Source organism: Balaenoptera borealis (assembly GCF_965194805.1).
Source record: "Balaenoptera borealis genome assembly, chromosome: 16".
Classification (NCBI taxonomy): domain Eukaryota; kingdom Metazoa; phylum Chordata; class Mammalia; order Artiodactyla; family Balaenopteridae; genus Balaenoptera; species Balaenoptera borealis.
Genome location: NC_138872.1, coordinates 11,215,838 through 11,230,715, shown reverse-complemented (window position 1 = coordinate 11,230,715; position 14,878 = coordinate 11,215,838). Strand labels below are relative to the sequence as shown.

The 14,878-nt window shown below is 51.4% G+C and overlaps 2 protein-coding genes across 16 annotated transcripts in view; one reads left to right on the top strand and one right to left on the bottom strand.

The window, feature by feature from the left end:
• PTPN1 (protein tyrosine phosphatase non-receptor type 1) overlaps positions 1 to 10,325 on the top strand; it is a 146,204-nt gene extending 135,879 nt beyond the window's left edge. For 4 of the 8 annotated variants that reach the window (XM_082361120.1, XM_082361118.1, XM_082361115.1 and 1 more), the window contains 4 exons: positions 2,242 to 2,451; positions 2,850 to 3,011; positions 3,395 to 3,618; positions 6,356 to 9,890. In XM_082361120.1, coding sequence (XP_082217246.1) covers positions 2,242 to 2,451; positions 2,850 to 3,011; positions 3,395 to 3,618; positions 6,356 to 6,542 — 783 coding nt within the window. In that variant the 3' untranslated portion in view covers positions 6,543 to 9,890. Of the gene's footprint in view, positions 1 to 2,241; positions 2,452 to 2,849; positions 3,012 to 3,394; positions 3,619 to 6,321; positions 9,891 to 10,186 lie in introns of those variants that run through there. The other 4 variants (XR_014235872.1, XM_082361116.1, XM_082361117.1 and 1 more) reach the window with 4 other exon arrangements.
• Positions 10,326 to 10,978: 653 nt separating this feature from the next.
• The window catches only part of RIPOR3 (RIPOR family member 3), a 73,002-nt gene continuing 69,102 nt past the window's right edge, over positions 10,979 to 14,878 (bottom strand). For 3 of the 8 annotated variants that reach the window (XM_082361110.1, XM_082361112.1, XM_082361113.1), the window contains 3 exons: positions 13,764 to 13,847; positions 12,557 to 12,647; positions 10,982 to 12,130 (listed from right to left, as the gene is read on the bottom strand). In XM_082361110.1, the coding sequence (XP_082217236.1) occupies positions 12,027 to 12,130; positions 12,557 to 12,647; positions 13,764 to 13,847 (279 nt within the window). In that variant the 3' untranslated portion in view covers positions 10,982 to 12,026. Of the gene's footprint in view, positions 12,131 to 12,556; positions 12,648 to 13,763; positions 13,848 to 14,878 lie in introns of all 8 variants that reach the window. The other 5 variants (XM_082361111.1, XM_082361114.1, XM_082361109.1 and 2 more) reach the window with 4 other exon arrangements.

The following is a 14,878-nucleotide window of genomic DNA, read 5'->3' as shown; positions in this document are numbered from 1 at the left end:
CATCTTAGTTTTCAGTTTACTGCTTTATAGTCACCATGACGCCTGGGGTGGGATTAACGTCAAAGTAAGATCGAGAACTTAGCGCAGGTGACTGGAAGTGGAGAAGAGGTTAAAATCGCCTGGCTCTGGAGGAACGCAGCCGCGCAGTGGGTCCAGGTCCCCCCGCCGCCCCCTGTGCGCTAGCGCTGGAGCCCCAAGCCCGGCCATAGCCGCATGCGGGCTCTCGGGGTGTGATTTATGGAGGGGTTTGATACGGAGGATTTTCAGCAGTAATGTTGGCAGTGGGTTGGAATGTGCCTGGAGAATTACGTGGTAGACTTTTTTAATGCTTTTGAGCGTTTGCAAGCCTGACATTGCAAGTGACTTGTGGTAAACTCTTGAGAAAATTTCATTTGCTTGTTGAGGGAAACAGAATTCGGACAGAGCAGAAGAGGTTTGTGCTGTTTGCGTGGCAGAGCAGAGGCAGCAGCTTGGAGGTTTGGGGGAGATCTGTTTGCTCTAACAGACGTGGTTTTGAAAAAGTCTTTTGTCAGACGTGTACCTGGCCGAGCACATGTCTGGAATGAATTCCTTGAGAAAGAGGTGGGCAGGCGTGAGGGAGGGAGTAAACAGGAGATAACCCACACCTTTTTAAGAATTAAAAGAAGGAACTTGCTTTTGGCATGTTTTCTTATTCCATTTTTTTAAAAATCTATTTTTAAGTGCTTTTCTGTTCCAAAAAAATAGAAGACACATTGCTCTTTTAAGCCATTAAAGGATATAAGGAGATCATTTTCTAGGGAGGAAAGTATGGAATTGTTTGGTGTGGTTCTATAAGTTATCCTAATGTCATAAGCAGATTTTTTCCAGTTCTGCAGAAAGATACCAGCGTGTGTAACAGCTGGTACAGGGCGACACGTGTGTCTTCTCTGCTGATGTTAGGTCCTTGCTGTTTTTGTGGGTCCTTTTCACACGTTTTCATCACACTAGTGTCAGGGAAGGTTGCTGTAACTAAGCTGTGAGCATTGGGAGGGCAGGGCGTGGGGTCATTACCTCATCGTGCCGGGCACACGGGAGGCAGGTTGTGGACATTTGCCAAATGAAGGGAGACATTGTCGGTCAGCGGATCTTTGGCCCAAAGTGTTTCACCATCAGCTGCTGTCCAGGTGACCTAGGCACTGGCTTGGCCCTTTGCGCTGCACAGCTGGGGTGGTTCCTGTCTGCAGGCCTTACTTCCCCTGTGACTGGCTCCCATTACTGTGGGCTCTTACCTTAGTATAATCTTGGGTGCTCTCCTCAGCAAGAACTACATTTTGATCATTGCTCCTGGCGACCAGCTGTCCACCCTGGGAGTGGAGTCTCAGAGGCTCAGAGGAAGGAGCGGAGCTGGAAACAGCACCAGAGGCCGTTCTTTCTGTTCCACGGCGAGCACCTTGGGCTAGGGGACAAGGGCCAGGGTCCTCCTTTCAAGAGTTCCTGCAGCGGGCTCTGGAGTCAAGCAAGCTTAGATTTAAACTCCTGCTCCCCCACTTGATGGAGGGTTAGCTGCCAAGCCTCAGTCTTCTAATCTGGAAAATGGGAGTGACGGGACTATGTGCCTCGAGGGATTGCTGTGAGAACTCAGTGAGCTCTCGTGCCCACCGGAACATGGTAAGCTCTCTGCTTGTGGGCCCAGTGCGGCTGGTCTTGTCGGCATCCTCCTCCTCATCGTGGACCATCTGTTCAGCTGGATATTGAACCACACGTGGCAGCCTCCTGTCTTTGGAGACTGAGTTGGTGACTTTTTTCTGTACAATGACAATCCTCTGAGGCATCCAGATAGTCCTGTAAGGAAAGCCCCGAGTTACCCAGAGCTGGTGCCCCACACGTGCAGTTACGTTTCCACTCTTTCATGTGAAACCCCGAGGCCTTTGATGATAAGATTGTTGTGGGTGGCAGCGAAGCATCATTTTGACTTGTGGAGCGGACAGAAATAGGCTGTAACCATGAAGACGGCAGAAGTGAGAGGAACATTGGAGACAAGGGCTCTTGTGGGCAAGACTGTTCCATCCTAAAGGAGGGGCACTTGAAGCAGGAGCAACCTGGGGTCCACTCGGGGCTTGGTATTTGTTCACTGGGTTTGCGGACCCGGGGAGAAAATTCTGAGAATTAAGGCTACTCTTGGAGTTAGGTGGGTGGAAAGGCACTTCATGCTTACTTGGAATTAGTGATTTCTGTACAGGTGATTCTCTTAGAATTGTCAGGAGTATATTTCTCTTCCAGTCTCAAGAAACTCGAGAGATCTTACATTTCCACTATACCACGTGGCCTGACTTCGGAGTCCCTGAATCGCCAGCCTCGTTTCTGAACTTTCTTTTCAAAGTCCGCGAGTCGGGGTCGCTCAGCACGGAGTATGGCCCCATTGTGGTGCACTGCAGCGCTGGCATCGGCAGGTCGGGGACCTTCTGTCTGGCTGACACCTGCCTCTTGCTGGTAAGAAGGCCCTTAAATACCCCGGGAAGAGAAGGGAGCACATTTTAACCTCCAGTCTGGCCCGGCCACAGCTTCTCTGTTACTGTCTCTGCAATAAACTAGCTTTGATCTTCACTTTTTAACAGCTTCCTTACCATGAAAGGAGCTTTACCCTAAATAGCTTTGCTTGAAGGAAGGCCCTTAATTTTAATGTGGAAGCCAGGAAGATCCAGAGAATCCCCTTCCCTCTCATTTTTCCCCTGTGCTCAAATGGTCCCAATTTTGCCACATTTTCTAGAATTCTGCCTTCCTCGCTATGACTTTTCCTGAGTAGGAACTGGCACGCTCCAGGACATATACAGTCACATTGTACTTAAGGCTCGGACCTCACTGAGCTGTGTCTCCTCTCTGGCTTTCAGATGGACAAAAGGAAAGACCCTTCTTCTGTTGATATCAAGAAAGTTCTGTTAGAAATGCGGAAATTTCGGATGGGACTGATCCAGACAGCAGACCAGCTCCGTTTCTCCTACCTGGCTGTGATCGAAGGCGCCAAGTTCATCATGGGAGACTCTTCAGTACAGGTCAGCAGTGCTTTTGCTTTAATCCAGGTGTGTTGGTTTTAAATTTTTGCCTGTAAAGAAGGAGGCTGTTCATTGTAAACGTTGAAACAGTATCCTGGGTCAGAGGAAATAGCTAGGCTTCGTGTTTAAATAGCTAAAAAGTTGTGGAAGGTTTCACCATGTTCCAATTTCTGCCTTTGAAGTGCTCACGTAGAGATCATGAGTAGGGAGAATAGACTTTATTTTCATAAGATCTCATCTTCCAAGCACATGGCTGGAGACCCAAGAAGCTGAGAGGACCCCTCACCTAGCCCTCACCTCTGCTCACTTAAAGGGGAGCAGGTTTCCTGACAAATCAGCCAAACGTGAAATCTCATGGGACTTCCTCTTGCTGCTTTTTCAAGGAACAATGGAAAGAGCTCTCCCACGAGGACCTGGAGCCTCCACCCGAGCACATCCCCCCACCTCCCCGGCCTCCCAAACGAATCCTGGAGCCGCACAATGGGAAGTGCAAGGAGTTCTTCCCAAACCACCAGTGGGTGAAGGATGAGACTGAGGAGGTTAAAGAAGATGGCCTCGTCAAGGAAGAAACCAGAACCCTCTTGAACGTCCCCTGCAGCCTGGAAAGGTAATGTGAGAGGGTCCTGGCTTACTGGGGGCAAGGGGGAATGACCTTCTGTTCCAGAAATACATATTGATATTGAAACCCTGTGGACCCAGCCTCCTCTTGGCTTGGCAAACGGTGCTTCTGTGTCCTTGGGGAATGGGCCCCTGGACCTCACTGCTCCTGCCCCAGCTGGAGGAGCCTCTGACTGAGCCACAGGTTGGCCCAGGGAAGTGACTGACTTTAGCGGGGATCTAGCACCACCTGGTGGTGCTTGTTGGAATCAGGGGTCTGGTGCGACTGAGTCAGGTCTTCCAGCCCAGTGATGACAGTGACAGAAGACAAAAGCCTGCCCTGGACTTCAGGCCGGTCCTGAAACTGATATCCAGGCTTGACCACGTACCTTCAGCCCCCAGAATGGTTTTGGGGTACTTAACCTTTTCATGTAGTCTTTTCTTTTTTAAGATTTGTTTATTGTTTATTTATTTTGTTTATTTTTGGCTGCATTGGGTCTTAGTTGAGGCGTGCGGGCTTCTCTCTAGTTGTGGCGTGTGGGTTTTCTCTTCTCTAGTTCTGGCGCACAGGCTCCAGGGCACGTGGGCTCTAGTTGAGGCGTGTGAGCTCAGTAGTTGTGGCGCGCGGGCTTAGTTGCCCCGCAGCATGTCGGATCTTAGTTGCCTCACCAGGGATCGAACCCGCGTCCCCTGCATTGTAAGGTGGATTCTTTACCACTGGACCACCAGGGAAGTCCCCCTTTTCATGTGGTCTTGATTGAATTGATTGCCGTTTTGCTTCCTTACAGTTTGACAAAGATTACTGAGCACCTACTGATGCACGTGAAACCCTGAGATAACTAGACTGGGGCCCCTGGTCTGTGTTCTAGACCATCTTACTGGGAAGGGAGCAGTAGATTGTGCTGGTGGCCCATGGACAGGGATGTGATGGGGGTGCACGCTGAGGGGGTCAGCCTTAGAGAGGAGACACCCAGCCTTCACTGGGTGGTCAAGGAAGGCTGCCAGCAGGGGGTGGCATCGTGCACAAGCTTGAAGGATGAACGGGGGTTAGCCCGAGCCTGAGACTGTGGAGGCAGTGCCCTTGGTGCCTGCATTTTTGGAGGGCAGTTTAAGATGAGTGCACACTTTGACCCCACGTTTGTCTACAACTAGAAACTCAGCCAGCAGGAGTTCTCAAGCAGGTGTGCAGAGATGTACAGGTAGAGGTGTTCGTGGTGGCATTATTTGTAATGGTGAAAAGCTAGAGATGAGCTGATTGTATATCCAGGGATTAGATAAGTCGTGCTTTCTCCCTGTGTTGGATGTTCTGCAGCTATTAAAGAATGGGATCAGGGTGTATTGTTACGGCCGGACATTGGAACGGTCATGCATGAGAAAGCAGGTCACACAGTGTGTGCCCCACCGGGGCCTCTGGCTAAACTGATCATCAAAATCTTCCCCGGGCACTTTGCTAAATGCTGGTTTCCAGGGCCCAGTCCTGACCCATGAACCTACTCCCCAGGGCCTTTCGTGCAACTGGTCCTCATCACAGGAACACCGGGTCTGGTTCTGGGGCTCGAGAGACGCTTGTCCAGCGGGGCCTCCCAGAGCAGGTGCTGAGCGAGTGCGGCTGTGCCCCGCTTCCCAGGGCCTCTGTTGACATTCTCAGGGTGGGCTGGCGTGCTCCCTCTGAGGGCTCGCCGAGGGCCGAGGATGAGAGGGATGAGAGCTGGCACGTTGACTTGGGTCAAATTGGTGTCATGGGTCCTGTTTCTTTATTCATGAAGACAGTGGAGAGAAAGGTGCCTTTCACATTCTGTGGGTGAAGGTGGTGAGCAGGGAAGTGTGGATTTGGGAAGCTGAAGGCCAGAGAATTCCAGGAAAAGAATGGAGTTGGACCAAGAACCTATGCGCCTCTGGGCACCAGGGAGGGCGGGGAACCCATGTGCACACAGGCCTCAGTCCTGTGGCTGGGGCCTCGCCGGGTGGGCGCCGAGAAGGGGGCTTCGTGCAGCCTCCTCCTGTCTCCTGGGCAGGCGGTGCCCCCGGATGGTCCTGCCAGTCACGCAGGAGGCTGCTGGGGCAGCAGGGCCGTGGAGAGGCTCGTGGGAGGCGGGACTTCCTGTGGCCAGGGCCGCCTCGATGGACGCAAGGGTGGGAGGGCAACGGCCTGGGAGAGGTGGGGAGGGGAGAGGCAGGGCCTGGCTGCACCCAGGCCCACAGCCTCTGCTGGCCTCTCCCGGGACAGCCCCACGGGGTGGCTCTGGCTCGCCCCCAGCAAGGTAGTCACCTGACTGCACACGGCACACCTGCGAAGTGGGCCTGCTGGCAGGACTCGCTGGGCGTGCGGCGGGGAGGGCACAGGGTCGGCACTGCAGATGTGTGGTGTCCGCATGTCAGCAGCAACAAAGGCCTCTGCGTGTCCGCGTCTGTCAGGCCCCAGGGAGGGAGTGGAAGCCTGTGGCCGCACTGTTACCTTCCCTGATCTGAAGGGGAACATTCTGCAAGCGGCCCCAGGGGCTGTACTGCCCCTCAGACCCTTACCCAGCCCCGTCACCGAGGAGTCCGCGGTCTCCGGAACCCCACCCTGGCCCTGCTGTCGGGCCCTGGGAGGGAGGCGGTGACAGGCGGGCCTCCGGCCAGTGTCGGCATCGGCAGGCTCTGCTTCCACCTGGCTCATTTTTTCCTAGAATTCCTCTGGGAATAATAGCATCCTTGCCATTGTTTTCCCTAGTGAGTAACCCGCCTCTGCCCCCCTCATTCCTCAGCGCAAGTCAAGACACTGAAGTCAGAAGGCGGGTCGTGGGGGCAGGTCCTGCCCAGGGGGAGCTGTTGCCGTCCAAGGAGGAGCAGGACCAGGCGCCGACTCACTGGAAGCCCTTCCTGGTCAACGTGTGCGTGGCCACGGTCCTCACGGCCGGCGCGTACCTCTGCTACAGGGTATGTTTTCACTGACGGACGTGCTGGCCAGACCGCGTGTACAGCAAGCCCTGGCCGCCAGCCCGGCGGTAGCGCTCAGTGCTGCGGGAGCCTCTGAGCCAGCCTCAGAAGAAACAGATCAAAGGTTTGCAAAGTCTGGGACTGTGAAGGGCTAACGAGAGAGAATTGAGGATTGATGCACCGGGGTCTTAAGGAGCCCTGTGGTCCCAAGAATAGAAGAGTCTAATCTCAGGGCCTTAACCTATTCAGGAGTAAGTAGACAAAATGCCAAATATGTCTCTCTCTTTTTTTTTTTTTTTTTTTTTTTTTTGTTCATTTGTTTTTGAAAAAAAATAATAGAATTACAACACATTGTTGTTTTTAACCTTTATAAAAAGCAGCTTTTTGTTATTTCTGGGGAAAAAAAAAAGACCAGGCACTTACGAAACTTTCTTGTACCCTTAGGTGGTGTAACCAGATACACAATTTTTATTTGATTTCCCAGGGAAAGACTCCCACACTTTTGCGAATGTAAAGTCCTTTGGAGGAGAGGGTTTGAGGGTTTCGGACATCGTCTTGCTCAGGCGCTTCCTCTGCTGAGCGCTCACTGAGCTGGGACAGTGCCTGCGAGCTTTCCCGTTTTAAGAAGAAAAACAACAAAAGGCCGTCTCTAGAAAACAGAACCCGGCTTCTGCTTTTGCTCAGGGTGTCCCGCTGGTCTCCCGCTGTCCACTCCTCCACCGGCCCCCTCTCGTTACAGCCGTCTTGCGCACGTCCTGCCCCCATTGCTCCATCCCCACAAACAGGGTTCCTCAGGGCCCCTGCCTCAGGGTCAGAGGTCACCACAGGGTGGCCACCGGCTTTTCACCCAGCCATTGAGATCCAGAAGGAGCAGTTTCCACTTTGCTTGGAATATAAATGCCATTTCAGTAGAAATCCACACGTTAGAATGTGTCGCCGTTAAAGTTAAGGAGAAGAGCAAGGATTAGCTTCAAAACTCTGGTCGTGGAAATCACCTCACAAGACTTCTTTTTTTTTTTTTTTAATGATTTAAAATATTTTACCTCTTTCTAAGCAACCACCTTTGAGTGCATCCGATGGTTTAGCAACGTGCAGACAGCTTTTTCCTCGGGGTGATCTTGGGAAGGGGGAGCTGTTGTAAAAGATAATAATAGTAATAATAATAACCAAAACCCCCTTCACGGGGGGCTGGAGTGGCCAGGGTGGCCGAGGTGGTGCAGGAGCCTGCAGCTCTGCAGGGGCGGGGCCGGGCCCGTCTGAAAACGTTTGGTTTCATTCCGGTTCCTGCTTGACAGCCACACATAATCTGACCCACCTCCACCCACGGTCCGCCTCTGCTCGTAGAGCCCGCAGCTGCTTAGCAGGCAGCCGCTAGGCGAGGGCCGTCGGACAGCGTAGCCCGCCGCGCCCCGACGGACGCTGGTTCTGCACTAAAGCCCCCCTCTCCAGGCGGTTGGCCTCATCTCCATCCTTCTACTTTTCTCCCCCCCCGCCTTCCTCTGAATACCAGATCTACAACCCATTTTTTGAGGAGGGCCCAGAGGGCGCTGTGCTGGTGGCGCAGAGCAAGGCGGCCTGTGCGGGTGGAGGGGCGAGCCTCGCGTGGTGCCCCCTCGGCACGTCCCTGGCAGGCGGCAAGCGACATCCTTCCCGCGGCCCTCCCTGGAGACGGCGTGTAGTGAGCCTCTCCACTCCATATTTATTTTTTAATTCTTTTCTCCTGAAGGCATCCACAGTGCACTAGCATCTTCATAAACCAATAATGTATTAAAGTTTTTTGATGTCAGCCTTGCATCAAGGGCTTTATCAAAAAGTACAATAATAAACCCTCAGGTAGCACTGGGAACGGAGGACTTTGCCGTGAGCCTGCTGCGTCAGACCAGTACTAGGAAGGAGGACGGTTGTAAGCAGTCGTGATTTCATTGGGTAACACGAGAAGAGGTTTACCTATGTTTATAGGACAAAGGGATAATATATAATGAACACTTGGCTATTTAAGACACATGGCATGAGATTTCTTTGTCCCGGTTCCTCCCCTCCCCAGTTGTCTGCTCGAACCTCGATCTCAGTCACCGCTCTTCCTGTGTGTATTAGGATGCATGTACGGTCTTCTTGTGTCCCGATCAAATACCACGTGCTTGAAATCCTTAGATCTCTGCTTACTGATGCGCTCCGTGTACAAGTCCAGTCTACCTTTGCATGAGCTGAGCATTACATGGCTCTGGTTCCTAAGACCGTTGCTGAAATAATCGCCATTCGGCAGCGGAGTGATGTTGTCCAGTAACAGATATTTGCCTAATTCCTGGCATGACACTCTGGTGACTTCCTAGTGAGGCCCAGCCTGTCCTGGTCCAGCTGGGCCCCACTGTAACTCAGACATTCCAGGGGTATGGGAAGCCATAGTCACACCTCACGCTCTGGACATTTAGACAAGCAGGGCCCCCCACGACACACACACCTTTGGGATCAGCCTCCACTGTGCCAAGTTCACACTCTTCTTGAGCGGACCGTGATCTGGAACCAAGGTGACTGTTGGAAACCACACTTCTTGAAACAGCCTGGACGACGGTCCCTTCGAGTCAGCCTGCGGCCCTTTAGGTCCGGGGGCCTTGCTGAGAGAGGCGTCTGCCCCTGCCCTTGAACCCTGGGCACTGATGGTGCTCACGACTCTTCCTGCGAGGGGAACTTAAGACCTCCGCATTAAGTGGCTTTTTTAACAAGAAAAAAAAAAAAAGGCAGCTATAGCTCACGAGCTGCTCTTTTGCCAGCATTTTCACATTTTGCCTTTCACGTGTTAGAAGCTCGTGCAGAGAAATTCTGTGGTGGGAACATTTGAGGCATTGCCCCGCAGAGCCTTGGTGAGGTGTGGATAAGACTGAGGTGCCAGGCTGTAAGCATTTTTGAGTTGGGCTTGTTTGTCTGTTATTTTAAGTCCTGTATATGTATGTAGTAGTTTGGTGTGTATATATAGTAGCATTTCAAAATGGATATACTGGTTTAACCTCCTATCCTTGGAAAACAGATGGTTCTCCATCTTGTCACACGTATGTTAGAGAAGTAGCGAGCTGCTCTGCTATATGCCTTAAGCCAATATTTACTCATCAGGTCATTATTTTTTACGATGGCCATAGAATTAAACCATTTTTACAAAAATAAAAACAAACAAAAAAAGCGAGGTGTTTTGGTATGATACCTTTTCAGGTGTGTGTATACGTGGATGCATGATGGGGGGGCGGGGGGGCGCGTCTCAGGGTCTTCTGTGACCTCACAGAACTGTCAAACTGTACAGTTTTCCAACTTGCCATATAAATGATGGGTTTGCATTTTAGTTGCAACAATAAAAATTTTTTTCTAAAGAACATGGCTTTGGGGTGCTTCCCATTTCTTTGCTTAATAGGCCTAAACCAGGCTGGGCAACTCCTGTTTCTTTCCATCCCTGCTGATGTGAAGCAGATGTTGTCAGTCAAGAGGGCTTGTAGTTTTTCCGCATCTGAGGATTACGACGGCAGCCTCCTGGAGTCGTGGGTGCCTCTGGGCGGGGGCACTTTCCCTGCCTGGTGTTTACTCAGCGCCTCAGGCCTCAACCCATTTCAACAACAACAACAAAACTCACCTTTTCAAGTGTTAGGGCCCTTGGATAACTTAATGAATTTATACAGGTTGTTTGAAGAACTGCTCAAACCTCAAGAACGTGTGTCCCTTAGCCGGCTGCCTGTAAGACCCAACGGTGGCCACATCTCAGCACCTCTGCCGAGTCACATTTGATGTGGAACTGACACATCCGTGGAGACTGACACTGAGAGGTAACAGTGAAGTATAAACAATTCGTGTAGTCTTCTTTTCATGTACAAAATTAAACGTAAGTCTCCCCTAAAGTGATTTTTCGACTTCTTGTTCTGAAATAATTTCAGACTTGCACAATGTTGCAGAAATACTACAAAGAATTCCCTTATATCCTTCAAGGTGTTATGACTGTTTCAAAGCTGGCTGCTGAGTAAACTGTTTACGCTGTGGCCTTTCAGCAAGATCCATGGAACCCAGAAATGAAGTCTGTGGTCATGTGACCACACAACACCCAGCGAGGACAGTGGGGACCTGGGTGGTGGTGTCACACCCACTGTCACCTCAATTGTTTTCAGATACAAAAAAACAAAAAAAATGACATCTAGGCTTTCATGAAGAGGAGGAATGCCACTGTGGAAAAAAATAACTAAATTTGTAACTGAGCAGAAGTCAGATAGGGCCCAAGGCCAGAGAAGGGCCATGCCGCCCGGTGTCTGTAAGGAGAAGGGACTCCGGGAGCCTCAGAGAGCACGTGGAGAGTCCAAGGGGCGGCCCTGCCCCGAGGCTGCCCTCCTCTACCCCTGCATCTATGTCACCTTGGAGAGAGAGCACTGAGGGACAGGAGGGGTGGCTTCTTCCCTCAGGATATTCCAGAAAACAACCACTACCCTCCACTTTTTTCAGGTAGAGTGAAACACCAATAAAAAGTTATTTTAATTGAAATTTCAGAAAACAACATATGGACAAGGCAAATAAATACTGAGTTAAACCGAAAAGCACAAAATACATACAGGAAATGTAAATGAGCATGTTTAAGTTACAGAGCTTTCCAATGCCATTGTTGATACCACATCCAGACCCCAGGGTACCTCTACACTCTTAACTCAGAAACAGCCCAGGACACATTTGGGTTTTTTTTATAGACTTAAATAGAAAATTAATTTTCTTTCTTTAAACATGATGTTCAGTAAAATCTTTCTTCAAACTAGCTTATGGCTTCTGAAGCAATTTATTTAATAAGCCCTAAGTTGACTTGCTTCAGAATATGGATTCCATTCTGATGAGTGAGGTCAAAGCAAGTGGCACTCAAGACTTCTCGGCTGACGGCATGTTCTTGTTGCCTTTGTGCTGTTGAACCACAGTGAAAATAAGGCCCGCGGTCAGCAGGCCACCAGCCGGCTCCCCTGTGGCGTTTGGGCTGCAGCTCGGGCTGAGGGGGCGAACCGTTGAAACCCTGGTTCTGCCCTCCCCACGGTGACAGCCTGCTGCCGTGGAAATGACCCGAGTACTGTCCTCAGCAGGGACGCTCAGTCTGCTCGCCTCCTCGATCCCAGTCTTTAGTGAACCAGAAGTGCTGAGCCAGCTGACCTGCTGATTCCAGGCCTCCGCCTGCCTGGCCTTGGCCCCTTCGTGGCGTGGCTGGCTGGCACTGACCCGGCTCTGCCCCCGGGGAAGGTCAGGCAGATTCTCAAAGCCAAAGGCTGATTGACTGAAGTGCAGCCCCTAAAGTGCCGTTCAGCCCCTTGTTCTGCTCCTGTACAGAAGTCCCACTTGTGCCCTGGGGCTTCGTAACTGGCCCAGAGTCCGGGAGCAGCTCTGGCCAGTTCACGCTTCTGGGAGAGCGCACCGTGTACCTCCACTGAAGCCCTCCCTGTGTCGAAGCCGGGCAGCAGCAAAAACAAAGATGCCAGATTTGGGCTCATTAGCTGAGGCTTTTTAAAATACTGTGATTTCAACGTCTGCCTCCTGGCCAAAGGCTTCGTCTCTTTGTTCTGAGCAAAGTTTGTCCATCTTCTCAAAAGCTAAGCGTCCTTTTTCACCTGAAATATTAAGGTCATCTGTCACTGGGTTGTCTCCCCACCTCGCTCGTTTCTACACTGGTGAGCCAAGGTGGCCTTAGTACTTCCAGACGCCTAGGCCTCCGGTGCTGCTGTAAAGGGCAGGGGGTGGGGAGCCTTTGGGACCGGCTCACGTGGACCCAGGGCCTTGTCCCTTTGTCCAAGGTAGAGCCCGCTGAACCTTAATCCTGCCTTGCATCTGGCTTTCATTCCCAAGGACCGTAAACGGCCACCTCAGCCATAAAGGAAACCTGCCTTGGCCAAATGCAGTCAAACAGGTTGCTAACGGTGCCCGTCCCGTGTGCTATTTTGCGTCTTCTGAGAGCTGGCTGTGGCCTCTCTGGCACAACCTTTCTACGGGCCCCAGCAACCCCACTGCACTTCGAAACGCTGGATGCTGTACTTTACCAAATGACAGCGTGGCTTCCCGGGCTGCCGCGCGCACGGCCTCCAGGTCAGACTGGCACAGGCGGGCAATCTGATCAATGCTTTCGATGCCCTGTTTGAGGTTGGGGGAAAGGGGGTCCATTAGGGGGCATTTTAAGGAACAGGTATCCACTTTTATAAACCCTGCAGGACCAGCCCTAGCATGGTCTCTGCGGCTTCAGCCCCTTCCTTCTCTGAAGCCTTCCAGGTTTCTCCTGTGGCCTCAGGTTCATCGAAGTGCCACTGGCAGCATCTCATGTTTTCAATCCTGACACCTTCGGAAAGGCCCATGTTGGAAATGAGAAGACCTGCTTTCCCCTGGACCCTTCTACCCCTCTCCTTCTCCCAACCCTGCCCTCCAGGTCAGACCAGGAGAGGAGGCCTGACCTGGTTCAGGCAAGGCTGACTGCACCAGATCACCTCCAGGGCCAAGGACCAGAGTGCACTTTAGCTCCCCCTAGTGGGCACCCTAACACTCACTGGTTATTTGATTATAACCAGATGGTCCTTGTAGAATTTCCTGTCGGTTCATTCCAGAATGAATTTAGTCTGTATTGGACCATTTTTCATCTAGCAAAATGGCAGTGATTTTTTTTTTAAAATAAGGGTTACAAATGAAGATGAGATTGAGGTAAAACGGGCATCCCCCCTCCTGTCTGCTTTCGGGAGTGTAAATGGGTGTGTTGTATCACGAGTCTCAAAAACATTTATCAGTGCATTCTCTGGCCCTGGGATAACACTAAGTCTAGCCTAAGGAAGTAATTCAGAACTCCATATAAATTTTAAAAGCTTTATGCACAGAGATGCTCAAGAATTAGGATGGATAATTTTTGCATTTCTGTATTTTTACACTTTTTTTCTACAATGAGCTTACTGTGCTCTCAGAACATTTTTCATTGAGCATATTAAACCATATAATCCAAGAGCTCAAAAGTGAGTCTCTGGGGCCACCTGCTTGTTCACACCGAGCCAGAGCAAATGGGCACTGTTTCCGAGGGGGCTCTGCCATCAGAGCTTCTGCTGCTGGAGCTGGTGGCTGGTCCTCTACAACCAGCTCTTTACGGGGCTTCTTCACTGGCAGTGATTTTCTTTCTTTCGGTCCCAGTGGAATCATTTTGAAATGAACTAACTTCAGCATTAACCACAAGCAGGCTTCTCTCCATCCCCATCAAGGACGGGTTAAACTCACCCTGAGATGTTTTAGCGCCACGCACGCAGCTTCCTGGAGTTTTGCATCATTCTCGGTCAGGGCGTTGGTGTAGAAGAGCAAAGCCTAGGAAATAAGGTTGCTGTGAACGGGGGGGGGCTGGTGAGAGCAAAGTCCACGGTGCCCACGGCTCATCCCCCGAATGCTGACAGCATGTGTGCACAGTGTCGAGTTGTAGGCTATGGCATTCAGTTTATCTAAAAACACTGGTCCCTGGGCTGAGGGTAATGACATAAGAAAACTCTTTTTCTCTAGTACTGTTTACAAAATGCGTTCCGAAACTGCCATCTAGATAAAATGCTGAATCAGAGAAACCCGCTGTCCAGCGGGAACAGCAGAAGAAGTGAACACACAGAGCGAGCCTCGGTGAGGCTGCTGCCTTGGCCAGAAGGAAAAGCATCTCTTCCCTTCCTCACTCTTCTCCACTCACAGTTCTGACCCCGCCCCGTCAGTCACATGACCATGGCCAAGTCGGTTCAGCTGGAAAAGAAAGCTGGCACTTGCTTTGCAAAATTGTTGTAAGGGCTATTAAGCACGGGAGAGGGGCCAGTGGGGATGTGCCTGGCACTTGGGTGAGCCTGAGACCAAGGCCCCAGTATTTCCCTTCTCCCACCACGGGGGCTGGTACCCGAAATCTAGAAGAGTCACAGGTGTTCACGAACCTAAAACGCAGAGGGGTCCAATCTCTTGGTTTTCAAGTGAACCGAGCACAACGAACCAGCCAGCCACACACATTAGTTGAAAGTAAATGAGGCTGACTGTCAGAAGTCTAAGAAAGAGACATTCTACGTGCAGGTGACATCTCAGAGACCGAATAGATAAGTTGCTTTAGAAACACTGAGCTGAATGAGGTGGTAAGCACGTGGCATGCTGTTACGATCGATCGCCTGGCAACGCCAGCTCCCTCCCCAGGGCTGGCTGGCTGCTGCCAGTGGTGAGGGCATGCGGAAGGCTGTGTTCATGTCTGGAGCATCTCTAAATCAAAACACCGGCAGCAAATGCAGCCCCCAGTCGCTCACTGCTCCCTGTTTTTCCAAGAGGAAGCTTACCTCCCTCCACCTCCCCCCAGCTCACACACCTGCAGCCAGAGGCTGCCG